This window comes from Podarcis pityusensis, assembly GCF_964106645.2.
Source record: "Podarcis pityusensis genome assembly, chromosome: 5".
NCBI lineage: Eukaryota > Metazoa > Chordata > Lepidosauria > Squamata > Lacertidae > Podarcis > Podarcis pityusensis.
In genome coordinates, this window is record NC_138032.1 from 32,160,248 (window position 1) to 32,175,968 (window position 15,721).

At 37.3% G+C, this 15,721-nt stretch overlaps 1 protein-coding gene across 2 annotated transcripts in view; it reads left to right on the plus strand.

Annotated features, from left to right (window-relative positions):
• Positions 1 to 14,634, plus strand: part of SLC25A36 (solute carrier family 25 member 36) — a 45,799-nt gene extending 31,165 nt beyond the window's left edge. For both annotated transcript variants that reach the window (XM_081006571.1, XM_081006572.1), the window contains exons 4-7: positions 364 to 464; positions 8,282 to 8,348; positions 8,679 to 8,968; positions 9,797 to 14,634. In XM_081006571.1, coding sequence (XP_080862697.1) covers positions 364 to 464; positions 8,282 to 8,348; positions 8,679 to 8,968; positions 9,797 to 9,990 — 652 coding nt within the window. In that variant the 3' untranslated portion in view covers positions 9,991 to 14,634. The remainder of the gene's footprint in view (positions 1 to 363; positions 465 to 8,281; positions 8,349 to 8,678; positions 8,969 to 9,796) is intronic.
• The last annotated feature ends 1,087 nt before the right edge of the window (positions 14,635 to 15,721 follow it).

Genomic DNA, 15,721 nt, shown 5'->3' on the forward strand with positions numbered 1-15,721 from the left:
TCGCCATTTTGTAAGTCAGAACTTTTTAGGTCTGAGGGAAGGTGGTCATTGTCTTGTGATTACAGTACTATTCTAAATGGTGTATTGTTTCTACCCCACCCACCCCTTAACAGCAGGTTCTAGTAATTCCTATGATGCAGATCTAAGAGGAATTGGAAGTTCAGAGTGTGGTGGGGTCTTTCTGCAGAACATCTGAAAGAACTAGCACTGCTTCCTTTTATTGCCTTCAATGGTACATTTATATTTCAATGGAGAAAGAGACCTATCTGCTTGGCATGCACTTCCATGCAACTATCATCACTGTTACTAGTTTTACTACAAAGCTATATTGTATTGATCCTATTTAACTTGTTTTCCTTTCAGAGCAATATATTTTGCCGCATACTCCAATTGCAAGGAAATGCTGAATAATATATTTGAGCCAGAATCTACCAAGGTACACATGACCTCAGCTGGAGTAGCAGGTAAGGATATGTAACTTTGTGCTTTAATTATGTGGAAGGCCTTTTAGTGTTAGCGTGGCTATGGTGAATGGGGAACTGCAGAAATACAGGAAATGGTTGGTTCGGGGTATAGCGGCAGAATGGCTGAGCAGACTATCTTCTGGTCTTAAATGCTACGTATGAAAGTTTATGGCTTGAGAATGAATAGAGAATTTATGGTATATGAACAGACTTGCTTGCTGTCATTCCAGATAGCTAAGTCATGTGGACTTAATTTCAGATTTGCTAAGCAAATTTTATAGGAACTAAAGAAGCCAGCAATGAGACTTCTCCTTGCCCCTTCATTTTATTTTGAAACTCCTTCCTGTGTTAAGACAACTGGTCTGACTTTCTGTAATAATATACCAGCAGATTTTGGTCACCCTCCTATGCTTGAAATATTTAAAATTTGCTGCAGTATTAGGTAATCTGGTCCCCCCCCCTTTGATAAGGCAATAGAAAGCCAGTAAATATGTTTTTCCTGTTTTGGAGGTGAATAAGCCTCTTGGGGAAAGAGAGAAATAAAAATGCAATCCAGCACAATTCTTTGCAGTACTGCTGACTTCATGAGCTTTACTCCAGAGTCATTGTGCATGGTTTTACAGCCTGTGGGTGCAATGCCATACCCTTTTCCCCAAAAGTAGCCCCACCTGAACCAGGGGGATTTACTGAATGTTTCAGTTCATGGCTTAAATGTAGATCTTTTTGTGTACTTCCTCTAACATAACAGCCATGATGTGTTTTGTAGAGTTTTTTATTTCTGTTTCTTCAAAAGAGAAGAATGAGGCTAAAGTGGGACATAATAGTTCTTAATACTCTATGACACTTGCAGGGAATATGATAGCTTCTGCTGTGAATCTTCTCTATATAGCATACAAATATTTTTAGAAATTTTAAGAGTGGCTCACAAATAGTTCTGATGAAAGAAAATTATAATGGCCCAGTAATTCAACCGACCCTGTAGCATAGGGTTTCTCCCCAGGTGGGCACTGTGGCCCAAATGTTCTTTTTTAAAAACTTAAAAACATTAGATCTAAGAAATGAATAGAAAAGAAAACTGTGTTAAGATAATTGTCTGGCATGCTTAGAACTGTACTTCTAATATAGTTTATCTCTTTTTACACTCCACTGAAGGAATCCATGGGGAATGAAATGGGTTTGGTGGGAGAGGGATAACTGTGTGATTGGCTATTCTTTTGAAACTGCACCTCAATTAATTGCTTCAGAGGCTTTGTTAATATGAAAGATTATTCTGTTACCTGTGTTTTTTTTTCCTCCAGAGAAATTTCTAAAGAAATATTATTTCTCTTGACAAAAGAGCAGAGCAGAAGATAAGAAAATGGATTAGTAATCTTAAGATTATTTTTTAGTTTATGCAATGTATATTGCACACAAAAGATTATTCAGAACTAACTTTTAAAGGTTCCTTATCTGTTTTTCGTAAGAGATGTGCATCTTTGCCCAGTTAAATAAATGTGAAAATCTGATTTGTTGGCAGGTTTCATATCTACATACATGTCCAGTAATAATTTCTGTATTGGTATTTGAATTTTTGCCATTTAAACCCTGGGTTTACGAAACTTAAATTTTGAATCTCTTGAGACATTTCGATTTTTCTGTTTGTCATTTCAAGACCTGTACATATTTTATTCTGCTTTTAAAATGCGAAGCTGCCTCTTTTGCACTTCTGTGGCTTTGATCTTACCACTTGAAATTATTTTGCTCTTGTGCTCATGCAATACTGACGGAGCATTAACGTTCAGCTTTGCAGTTATGCACCTAAACCACATGGTTGGTGAAAGAATGTCCCATGCAGATTGGCTCGGAAGGTAGCTATTTTTTTCCTCTTGAACTAGCATAGCTTTAGGATGCTAGAAATCCCATAGACTCCATTTTAAAACCTCCGCTAAAGATGCATAAAATACTGATTCATAGTGTTGGCTGTGTAGCCATATAACTAATATAAAGGGCCGTTAACATAGCTTATGAGAAAAAATGCTAACCTTGTCACTTTTCTAATTGCTTCTTAAAACTTTCATTGAGCGCACTACATTATGCTATTAACAATTGTTCCCACAAGGTCTATTTTGGCTTAAAATTCAAAGTTGCTTGAACAATTAAGAAGTATGAGGCTTTTTTATGTCTTGGCTTCTCAAAAAAAAAATATTTTATTGAAACCTTGTTTATAGATGTTTTTATTGCTTTCATATCACTAGCAATTGTAAATATATATACCATTTGATTTGAGTCACTTGACACCAAAACAGTCTCAAAACTACACACTCAAAATATTGCTATACTCTGTTTCGGTTGTGAACTATTTTTTAAATTAGCTTTTATTTGAAACCTTGTAGACAGTATTCCTTTTTAAATTTCTAAAAATACAACAATCTTTCAAGTCTGAAATGTTTAAAATTCATGCTATTCTGTACCTAGTCTTTATTGTACTTTTACTGTCTAACGAAGGAGAAGCATTTTTGTCAGACATTTTTTCACAACCCTTATTGGAGTTGCTTATCATCCTTCATTCTGGAATGTATTCGGGGTTAAGTTAGACAAGTATACAGGGCCACTTGTATTCAGCGATAGAACTGCTGCAGAACCCAGGGGATCCTTAGCCAGCCAGACTGCCATCATGCTCCCATTCCACCCTCAATATGTTGCCTAATGAGTTCAGTCAACAAAATGCCTTATTTTTTAAGCTCCATTTGCTTTGCTGAATAGAAATAGCAAAAATAAACTGTAGTCTAAGAATGTAAAGAAAGCCTAATTGGATTTTTTCCCCCCTTTGCAAACTATACTTGTACAGGGAAATTAACAGAACTCCTCAAAGATATTTAGTTGCCTCAGTTACAAAAAAAGCTAGCTCCAAAATGAGTCTATCGTCTCAGTCTAAAGCCTTGCATACATTCCAGTGTGCATACAGAATGTCAGGAAGCTAGCCAGCAATAAATCACAAGGAGTATGTGAAGTTAACTATTAGCAGAAACAAAGCCTGCTCAGAGGAGCCAGGTCTAATTAGCACAGCAACTCTTCCTGGTAAATCTTGTCCCTATGAGGCAGTTGTGGGGACTGAAGATCCCCACCTTTCCGTAGCTGGTTAAGTCTCCTCCTTTCACGAATCCTTCTGAAGCAATCTGAGACGCCACCGACATGTCTGTCTCTGCTCTTCCCTCTTCATACCACTTTGGGTCCTGTGAGACTAGGGGGAAGGGAGCTTGTCACAGCAGGAGGGGAGACACCCTGGCTTCTTCACCAGTCTGACTCATCTCTGTCCCTTGGTCTCCATCTGCTCCTGCTTCAGATTCTGGACTTCTCTCTGCTAGACTTCCTGCTCACTAAACCCTGTTACCTCTTCAGCTTCCAACAGCACCTTCTCCTAGTCTTCACTCTCTTCTCCCTCTGACCACTCATCATCGTCCCACCTGGGCTCTGAGATGCCTTCTTCCTGGTGCCTCCCACCATTCCACTGTGTCCAGCCAATCCATGACACAGAGTTACATGATTCAGTTTAGTATAATATACCCTCTTGAATGTGTGGAAGCTGGGCATTTCATTCTACCTTGTCCTTTGAGGTGGTGTTGCGGTGAGGTAGTGCATTGTGAATTTCAGAGTTTCTCACATAATGGAGAGCAATGCTACTTTGGGTTAAAGAGCAGTGACACTTTCTTTTGTGATTTTGTTGACACTATACACCCAACTGTTTGATGGAACAGTTGGAAGCTGTTGTGTTCTAAGGAGCATTCCTATTCCATCAACTACAACATGCTCTGTAATCTTTGATAACTTCGGGGCCTTTACTATTAAGTCATTTGCTGTTTTCATAGAACCAACTGATAGACAAAGTTTAAAAAGTTGTATGGAAGATGTTTTGTCAAGTTACGCTTAGTCCGGCTTTCCTTTATAGCCCATTTTGAGCGAAAGAGGGAAGAAAATGGCTTAATTGAATTATATGATCTGTTCTAATTTTGTCTGTCTTCCCCTTGCTTTATACTTCCCAAAGACTCAAAATTAGCTTAATCTATAACTTCAAACATTTGTAAAATAGGTACAAGTTATTCAGTTCAGGCATGTCTCAAATTTTAAATTAAACTGGTTTCAACCTGACATTAAGGCTTGTTTTTTCTGCCCATTGTGACAAGGTTAGCATTTTTATTTGACATGCGCACGTACACACCCAGCACTTTGGGCTTTTAAAAATAAGTATAGGTAAGTATTTTGCAAGCTATTAAATGGTTAAACTGCTGCAGATGGCAGAAATTTCAGTACTCAGTGCATTTTGAAAAACTTTTTTTAAAAAAATACCTGTGGCCTGTACTACCTTTTTTCCTTTTTTATTGTTCTAAACTTTTTTAAAAAGTTAGATCTCACATTTACTAATTCACAAATCCTTCCATTGGGATTCAGTTTTGTCACATATGTCTGATGAGGTCACTGCTTGTTGTTATGATACAGAAAAGCCTGTGTCTATTTTAGGCATTTACTGTACATTTCTCCCGTGAAAAGAGTGAGATCGTGTCATCTCATGCTCCCCATCCGCAGGTCACTTCCTGCAGAAATATGGACTAACTTAAACCTCGTGAGTACTGAACTGAGCGTCTCTTGCAGCCTCTAGCGTAAGAACCACACCTTGGGTTTGTAACCACTCTTAAACAAACAATGTAAGGGGAATATTTTTATTTGAATTCCAGTTGTATACATTGTTTTAATACATCACCCAGCTATTCCTTCCAGTGCAGCCTGGGGAAAGGTGGAAAAACAGTTTTAAGGACTACTGTTGTGTGTTTAGCCAAGTTGGTGAAATTACATTCCTTATTGACAATTCGTAGGATTCCTACCTTTAATTTATATATTTCTATTTTATTTAGGCAAAGTATTTCAGAACTGCCCTTAAATAATAGTACAGTTAACTGTATGTGTCACCACACTCTTTCCTTTCTATTTAAATTTTGTTGGCATAATATGTATTCACATGCATTTATCAATACATTATCCCTTGCAAACAAAGACAATGCAGATGCATACCTGGGATCTTAGCTGTTTTATTTTTAAGCTTGTTTTGCTCCAAAAATCCTGAGAGAGAGAGAGAGCGCGCTCCTTCTTTGGTTAGAGGTTCACATGAATTGCTTTTAGAAATAAACAGCAAACTGAAATAAGGCCTATAATTCCCATTGCGTACTAGGACTTCTGAGTAAAATATAAATATATACATAGGATTGCATTGAGCAACTTTTTCTTTTGTTTCATTTTGTTTTAATGGAGCCATATAAATGGCCTTAAATATTTTGCATTGAATTCCAGTATTTAAAGATAATAATTAACTAAAACATTATGCGTTTACACAAACTAAAGGGCTTCTTCCATTCACATAAGGGACTCTGATCCAGTGGAGGCTCCTACTGGAGGATGGAGAGTGGGAGAAGGTAATTTTTGCTGATTCCCCACCCCCTAGCACCACTCCCATTCTGTTCGGGTAGTCTCCTACCCTCTGGAGCAGATATTCAGGGAAAAGAAGGAATTGGCAAAAAAACCCACTTCACTTTCCTCTGATCATGGAAAATTTGGATCCAGCCCTATAGATATGCAGCTGGATCAAAGCTGAAGTCATATGTAGTCACTGTTCAAATGCATTTTGGTATGAGACATTCCTATGAGCAGCATTTGAACCCTCATAATACCTTTTAAAATTTAGCCAAGTTTTAAACGTGATCTGATGGATTGATTCAACAACTGCCAAAAGAGTAATCCCTCTTTTGTAGCATGTGCATTTGAATTTGTGAACTTTCCCTCCAGCAGTTTTTTGTGTCCAAGCACCTTGGTGCTTTTAAGGTGAACATTGCTTAAGTCTTAAAAGTAAAAACGGGGCACAATCTGCCCAATGCTAAATACTCTTCTGAGTATTATTTCCTCAGTTGGAACAAGGGACATAAACATTGTCCAACATATGCAGTGTCTTGATTCTCTTCCTTTTTAGGCTTGTATAGGTTCCAAAGATGCTAAGTATAAACATGTTTGCTTGCATTTATACCCAGGAATTGAAGTTGGGTTCATGGAATGTTGTACCCAGTCTCTTCTCTGCTTCTATTCCCCTTTAGATTACCAATTAGATTACCAATTAGAAATACATTAAGGCTACAGACCTTTACACACTTACCTGGAAGTTAGCCGCCTTGTACTCAGTGGAGCTTGCTTCTTAGTAGACCTGTGTTTGCATGTGCTGTAAGCAGTAAACATCACTGGCAGACAGACAATTTAGTTAACTCTCCATAAAACCATTTCATAGTGATTAATTTAGGGCAGCTAGGGCACAGTTCCTTTTGTGTCCTGTGTTATATCCTGTATGCATGGGCAATGTTTAAACCAATTCTCCAGGTTTGTTGATTTGTTTGAACAAGTATGAAACCAAAAAAAACCTCCCACCATTAATGCACTTATGCAGTATTTCTGTAGCTAAAAGCCAAAGATGATACCTGTGTTTAGGAAGAACAATGACTTGGGGGATGCAAACATTAAAACAAGCTTAACATTAGCTAGGCATATTGCCATTTAGCCAAACAATATTATTTACCAGTTCTGCTTCTGTGCAAGTAATTAAAGTGTGCTTTTTGTGACATGAAGTAAGAGAAAGTTTTGTAACGTTAACTAAACCTTAAAACAGTTAAGATCCTTTGGCAGTTCTTTTTTTAACCTTTTCAGTCACTTATGTGCAAGTTTTTTCCCCATGTGAATATCAATAGAGATTGTCCGGGGGGGGGGCAGGAAACTGGTTTGCAAACATTCCTTTTTGTGTAGTTCACTAGCAGGCTTTTCCATTCTATTTTGAAATGTGCATGGGAGATGCACTGCACAAGGTGCTCCTGAACACTCACTTCTGCAAGAGGAGAGCAGGATTTGCATGGTTAGAGGAATGATTTGCTTATCATTCCAGTTGAATAAATAGTAATAAATTGGGTACTTTGAGCACAACAAATTCCCAACCTCCCTTCTACAGACATTTTACCTGATATGCAATGCATTTTATATTATAACTGTACAGTTCTCAAAAGCTGCCCTCCTGTACTGCTTTTCTATTCTTTATGGTAGTGTAGTGTAGGATGTTATTTACAAGTTGCAAAACAATCACACTATTGGCTGTTAATCCCGTTTAGATTTTGAGTAGCTGCTTTCCTTTCACAACTCATTTTTGTATGTTTGTACAAGTATTCCTGGGACCAACCAAAAATCCTTGCTTTTACTGCTAGTGGAACTCACTGGCACAATTAATACAACATCCTGCTAAATTATACTGTATAAACTATACTATGTTGATGTACAGTAATGTGTCTCTAAGCTGTACGACATTAAGTAGTTAACGTGTTTTTATGATCTGATTTGTTTTATAAATTAAATTTGCAGAGAACATTTTAGACTCTTCTGGCATGCTTTAGTTTCACTGCAGTTTGCTTTTGTTTGGAGTGCATTTAAATTCAGTTAGCCTAGTCTCACTCTGGCTGTTTGAAAGGTGTCAAAAAGGGATTTGTATGAATAAATGGGCACAAATTGGGTTCTAGATGTACTTATGGCTAGTTACTAAGAAGAATAAAGAGGCTTTATTTTACTTTATTGAAATCTTGCAAAAACAAATATTGGCTTTGTGGACTGGAAAAAAACAATAAAATGTCAAGATGCCTACTTTTGGTTTTTAACCATTAGCATAGCACAAGTCAGTTTGTATCAACTTGTATCTTTATTCATGTTTTAGCTTTGCTGTTTTTCATTATGTTTGCAAAACTAATCTTTCTTTTTTAATATTTATTTAGGTTTCACTGCAATCACCGCAACCAATCCAATTTGGCTAATAAAGACACGATTACAACTTGATGCAAGGTATTGAACTCTTTTAAAAAATGTAAATATTGTCCCCAATGCTATTTGATATCTATATGCAGTTGCTGGGTGTGAGGTATCGTCAGTACCTCTTATGTTTTCTGTAACATCTGAATCAGTATAACCTGAAAACTGTTTCAGTAGATCTGGGTTAGTTTTAGATATCATTTCAGTATTCATATGAAAGGTGTATGTTTTCTGTAGCTTGCAAGTAGAATCATGAAATGAAATATTGAAATGGGAAACCTTACAAATATGGTGAGTGGTGTCTGCATCTGGCAAAATATAATAAAGCTCTTCTGAGTGTTGAATTTCTCCCCCCTCTTTCAGGAATCGTGGAGAAAAACGGATGAGCGCTTTTGAATGTGTGCGCAGGGTTTATCAGACAGATGGAATTAAAGGCTTTTACCGAGGAATGTCTGCGAGCTATGCAGGCATATCAGAAACTGTTATTCACTTTGTTATTTATGAGAGTATTAAGCGAAGACTTTTGGAGTATAAGTCTGCTTCTGCTATGGATGAGGAAGATGAAACTGTCAAAGAAGCATCTGACTTTGTTGGCATGATGATGGCTGCAGCTACATCGAAAACTTGTGCTACATCCATAGCCTATCCACACGGTAAGGAAGGCTTTTCTTAAGCAACCAAATATATTTTTTCCCCGGTGCAAGAGATAAGTTACTTTTGTTTTGGTAAATATTTTGCTATTTTTAACAAAAGTTTCCCATTGTCTAACCCAATACATTCATCACATTTTGCCTTTGAGAACTGTGCACAAGTTTTAGTATATTAATACCCTTTTTTTCTTTTTAGATACTGCTCTATTGTCTAATATGTTGCTTTTGAGTACTGTTTTGGCTACTACTACTACTACTACTAATAATAATAATAATAATAATTTTTATTTATACCCTGCCCTCCCCAGCCAAGACTGGGCTCAGGGCGGCTAACAACCAATAATAAAAACAAGTTGATTAAAATACAATTTAAAAGCAGGATTAAAATACAGCATTAAAACATTAAGATGCAGCCTCTTCATAGGAGGAGAAAGGAAAAAAAGAAAGAGGGGGAGGGAATCAAACTGATTCTAAGGCAAAGGCCGGGCGGAACAACTCTGTCTTACAGGCCCTGCGGAAAGAAATCAGATCCCGCAGGGCCCTGGTCTCATGAGACAGAGTGTTCCACCAGGCCAGAGCCAGTGTTGAAAAGGCCCTGGCTCTGGTTGAGGCTAATCTAACTTCCTTAGGGCCCGGGACCTCTAGGGTGTTGCTATTTATGGACCTTAAGGTCCTCCATGGGGCATACCAGGAGAGGCGGTCCCGTAGGTACGAGGGTCCTACAACAGATGAAATAAGTAATGCATTGTAGATGTAGGCAAGTGTTGTAATCCTTCCAAGATTGTGGAAAGCTGTCTTCAAGATAAAATGTTTTCTCCTTTTTTGATGCAGAGGTTGTACGAACAAGACTACGAGAAGAAGGAACAAAGTACAGGTCTTTTTTTCAGACACTGTCTTTGCTTGTGCGAGAAGAAGGCTATAACGCCCTATACCGTGGCCTAACAACGCATCTGATTAGACAGATTCCAAACACAGCTATAATGATGTCTACGTATGAAGTGGTAGTCTACTTACTGAATGGATAGCAATATTACCAGCTGTGTTCAGGAAGATGGAAGACCAAAAGCTTGCAGTGGACCATGAACTCTCAGTGTGGGTAGGTAGGAGTAATATCTATCAAGAACATGCAGCTATGGACAAAATGGAAGGCTGGTAGGCAGTCATGCTGCCTCATCATATGGCATCTTTTGCAATGTGATGATCTAAAGCGGCTCCTAAAGGATTGCCTTTAAACTCCTCATATTTCAACATTGCAATTTTCTCCTATTGTGTCAACTTTTCTAACGCTATGCAGTGAGCATCAGACACTTGGTTGTGAGCAAGGAGGGACATAACAACATGTGTGTTCTCACTGGAAAGCGTACATCTCTTTTTCGACTCGTGTTCATTGCTGGTTTAAAATTCATTTTCTGTTACTGCACAGTAGCCAGTTTGAAGGGTATGCCTGTGTACATTTAAAGCAGATTCATAAATGCTTATCTCTTGAAACTCCACTTTTGCAGTCTGAAATAAAATGAAAGACGAAGATTCACTAAGCTTCCCACTTTACTACCTCAGGGGATCTGACAGGGAACTTAGGTTTCTTACTACAGAAAAGGTGGCCTTTATTTGTCGAGGTGAAGATGGGGGACAGGCTGTTTTGTTTTGTATTGAGTTCCAGTTGCTTTAATATCAGACCCTGGGATTTCTAGTGTTGCAGCGGTATACTGTTTTAATTGCCCTGAGTATTTTCTACCGTGGAAATAGAGAAGAGCCTTAAGATCCACCTGAAATCAAATCGTCCTGTCTTCAGTTTTGTACAATTTGTGTCCATAAATCCCTTTGAAACTTAAAACACCTCTAAATGTATTAAGGATCACAGCATTGTGGAGCAAACCACCAGCAAAGAGAACTTGGCTTGGTGTGTTGGAAGGGCTTTTCACATGCTGCTTTTAAATCCTTGAAAACCAACAAACAGTATGTGATTAAACAGCAGGATATCGGGTGCTTATGCAGCATTGTGCTCGCTTTAAACAAACTTAAGTTCATCTAGGGCTTTTACCTGAACTAACCTAATACTGCAGTAACTAGAATACCAAACTCTACTAGATTTCAGTAACACATAGGGCACACTTCGGCCATGTCCAAAATTGAGTGCTAAGATTGTGGCTTAGAATGAACCAGAGAAGATAATTGAATACCTTGGGGTTTAGGCATCACCTTTTGCTTTATTCCTTGCTTCCTCCTGAAGCACTTTGCAGAAAACCACATAAGTGGTTTTTCCCAATATTTGGCTTTGAACATCTTAATGCTTCTTATACAGCATTCACTGCTACATTTTAAGAGCAGACATTTGCATGATTCACATTATCTCTGAAAAGCAACATCGCTAAAGCAGGCCATTCGAAATAATGCAGATAACCTGTTGGTTCTAACATTAAACACACCTCACATTTTTACCTTTTAGCATACATCCTGTCATTACAATGTAGCTGTGTTAAATGGTAATGACACCAGGGGAGAAGATTTGTAATTTAGAGCACAACCCTGCCCAAAGTCTAGTACTTTCAGAGTGCAATCTGATGCTTTTCTCCTTGGGAATAATCCTTGTTGAGTTCAATAGGACTTCTTCCCAGTTAAGTCTTTATAGGATTGCACCCTAAAGCAGATAAATGTTGAGTGTGTTTATATCTCACTCACTTAAAGCAATTAAACGTAAGTGCTTCCTCTTGGCAGTCCTATACCCTAATCTTTGTAATGCTCAGCTCATGCAAAAGTTGTAAAAAAAATACATTTTATTCCTCTGTGAACTGTGCAGAAACAGGCATATCATGACTTTATTTTGCTAGGCCAAATAATGCTGGAACTGTCAGATGTGTGCACAGTCCGAACAGCAGTTTCTTTTGGTTTATGTGTCCTCTGGCCTGTGACAGAAATGTCTCAATGTAGGCTTGCAAACCGTTGGTCTGAAGATAGTGTTCAGTACTACTCCTTGCTAGAGTCACTAATGAAGAACAGTGACCTGTCAGATTTTTTTCAGTAGGGAGCAAACAAGTCTACTTCTTTTCCTTAATGTTGTAAGTGATCTCATTATAGCCATTATACGCACATTACCATAAACTTGGCAAATGTAGTCATATTCCTTTAGTGATTAATATGAAAACCTATTTAAAGGAACTGTTCTTCAATAACCTCTGTTTTAAGCTAGTTTCTTCCTGCATATAAATATTTGTAGATTTTGCTGCTGACATCCATGGGTAAGAAATGGCAAATGTGCTAAAGGACAACACAAAGGCCAAAGTGTGAAATGTTAAATTGTTTAATTATAAGCCTGAGGGGGGGGGGAGTTTTTCTGTGTTTTTGGTTTTTCTAAAAGTCAACACTCAGGTGGATTCAGGCAGCCAAGAGTTCCCCCCATTGTGTAGTGATTGTGAGTGGAATTCCAACGGTAATAAATTGTCTAAACAAGTTTAGTGAACCATACTTGTTCTGAACAGTCAGATCTAGTTTACTATGAAATCTACTTTACTACCAAATCTGTCACAGGAATGGAAACCCTTTCAGAAGCTACTTCAATGACTTTGAAATTGCATGCGGTCACACAAAGTCAACTACATGAACCCACATTCTCTGCTCCTTCAAAACAGACCACTCTATCCCTATATGACCACAATTACCCCTGGGTTTAATGGAGATGTTTTAGTGTCACCGTGGGAGCTTCACTTTCAATTATTACAAGTTAATGATTTTGCCTGATAATAATAAATGTTACCTTTCCAATTGGAAAGGTCTACATTTGTTGAATGTGGGTTGTAATAAGTTTACACTCCCCTCATATGTAATAAATTTATTACATATTACATTTATCGTATGTAATAAATTGGGAAGTGGTTATTTAATGAAGTGAACAATTTTCTCTAAACATATTTGCCATCGCCACTATACTTCACTTACCCCATGATCCTAATAGTAGCAAAATTTGAATCCATAAGAAAGTAATTCTCTTTACTGAAGTTAGAGTCTCTAAGACAGTTGATGTTTCTTCCATTTAACCGTCTTAGAAATAACACTAGATTGCAGACTCTTGATATTAAAATCCTATCTTTTCAGCCTTCACATTTGGCTTCTAGCATTTCACAGGGTACTTCTTTAAATGCAGCTATTATTAAACCAATTATATGTTTTTAGACTATTGATACCTCTGAACTGTTTCCCAAAAACTGTCCATAGCTTTCCTTGTATAATTATAACAAAAACATGGTTGAAATATTGTCAGTGATCGGTGGGGTAGGAAATTAACACCATTTTAATTCAAGGAGAAATTGTTCCTGTCCTAATTGTGATTTGGCTATGTTAGTAAAATATATCTTTGATAAAGTGGAGTTCAACCACAATGCCTTGGAAAATCAATATTTGAACTACTTCAAACACCCAATTTACACACTATAATTGAAAACTTGCTGTGAGGCTGTATGTATACAGTAGGATTGACCAGAAGGTGGCACTATAGTACATGCCAATGCAGGAAGGATGCATCCTTGAAATAATATCTGGTGTGTCAAACTGTTTTGTGTTCTGCTCTTGAAAAATATTTGGTTGAGTGCCATACACATTGTGGGAATGAGCCATAACAGATGCTTTTAAACAAGTAAACCTGTACTTTCTAAATTTTTGTTCCTGTGTTTAAAATTCAACACAAAACAGCATTAAACCAAGGAATAAACATGCATATTGCACAGCTAGAATTGAAAGTGAAACTTCAAAGTCATCTTAGGTTTATAATTTTGAAAATCATTATAAATAAGCTTTGTTCTTGGATATACACAAATGGTTTGAATAAAGGTTTTTGATTTACACAGCAAACAAGTAACACCCATGACTAATTTGTCATTATAAGGCACCAATGCAAAATACTATTTGGCTTAAAGTCTTTTTATCAGAAAATGATTTTCTGACAAGTGTCTTGGATTTTAATCCAGGGCTTGGAACTAGAGCCCTACTTTAGATGTGCCCAATTCATTTATTTACTTCCTTTTTTTGCAAGCTGTCTTGAAACTCTCCTTAGTGTGAAAAGTGGTTTGCCATAAGACATTGGGAAGCTGCAACCTAAGAAACATAAAGCCAAACCTGCTTGGGCATATGGAGTTGTGTATCTTGTTTGTCTGAATCCCAGCCCAATGTTAAAACGCTCCACGCCTATACTCAAATCCCAGATGTTGAATTTGTTTGTTTGTTTTCCATTCTGTTTGTTTTTATCTTGATAGTTGTATTCTTTCTGATAGCAGTATTCTTAAAGAATGACGGAGACCTACAAATTGGAGACTCTCTTTATCAAGTTTCTTTTTACATTCTTGAAACAAGCAGAACACTGATGTGTGCCTATGTAAATGTATTACTCTCTATTAAAAATGCTGATCTGTTTCTGAAAAGACCTGAAGTTCTGTACAATTTCAGTTTTATTTCAAAAAGTCTGCATACCCTGTATATGTGAACATACCGTGATGCCCTAGGAAACCATTGTTATTTACCAATATTCCAATATTCTGCTGCTCCTGTGGTTTGCTATAGTTCTTGCATACCATGTAGTTGGCTGTCAATGATGTGCTTTAAATACTTTTGTATTTATATTATACCGACAACTTTTTGTTTGGACTGCTCAAAACTTCAAAAATAAAATGTGTTTATTCAAATCCGTTAGCCTTGCATGAAGTTTCCCCCCCCCTTTTGTAATGGAATACTGGCCAAAAATATATCCTCCATGCCCTACTTTGCTGTTTATTTGCCTTATACAGACTGCTTAATGAGTTTCAATTTGGGGGGGGGGGGGAGATTCAGCAAAGGCTGAAACACTAAAGGAAGATTTTAGCTTAATATTTTTGTACCTCACTTATCCGGTCATAGAGCACCCAAAGCACCTTACACCAAAATAAAATAAAACAAGTCTCTCATTACAAAAAAATGCACATTTTAAAAGAAGACAATTTAAAAGTGGTAGTCAAAAACGTCAGTCTAAAAACTGTGACACTGAAAGTGTTGAAATAAAAGAAACATTCAGTTTGTCTAAAAGACAGTGAAGAGGGAATTGGGTGAACTTTCATTAGGACAATATTCCAGATCAGGATGACAAGATGAAAAGCATAAAATTTAATACAAGGTTAATATAGGGGGGAAACCATGGTTTCAGTATTTTATTTCTTTATTTTTAAATGGAATATTACAATAGGAATAGTTTGTAAAATTTTGCATTGTGTGGAAAAAGTGGGCAAAAATAGTAGGAAGTCAAAGGAGAGTGCCTGAACTTATATGCAATGAATTTTTATTAGTGAGGCTTCTAGTGCCTTGCTTGTCTTGCAAGCTGTGCAACTGCAACTCCTACTAAATCCCCATGGAACTGTTCAACTGGCCGTGGAAGCGGGGGTTAAAGTTTGCCAATATTCATTAAGAGATACTGCTACTTTGCCCTTGGAGGATATCACACTTACTGATTTGGGGCCATTTATCCATTTTAGCAAGGTCATGAAGTGTTTTTAATTGTTTATCCCAAAATAATAATAATCCAGTTAGATCAGTCTCAGGCCAGAAACTGGGGGTCGAGAAGTCTCTGGCTCAAATGTCACCTTGGCTATGAATTCACTAGGTAAGCCAATACCTCTTTTCCATCACACAAGCACACACACCTCTGTACAATTAATTTTATTTATAGGAGAGTTTTTAAATCAACATTCAGGGGGAAACACCATGGTGGTATAGAGTACAATAATTAAAGCATTGCAAAAG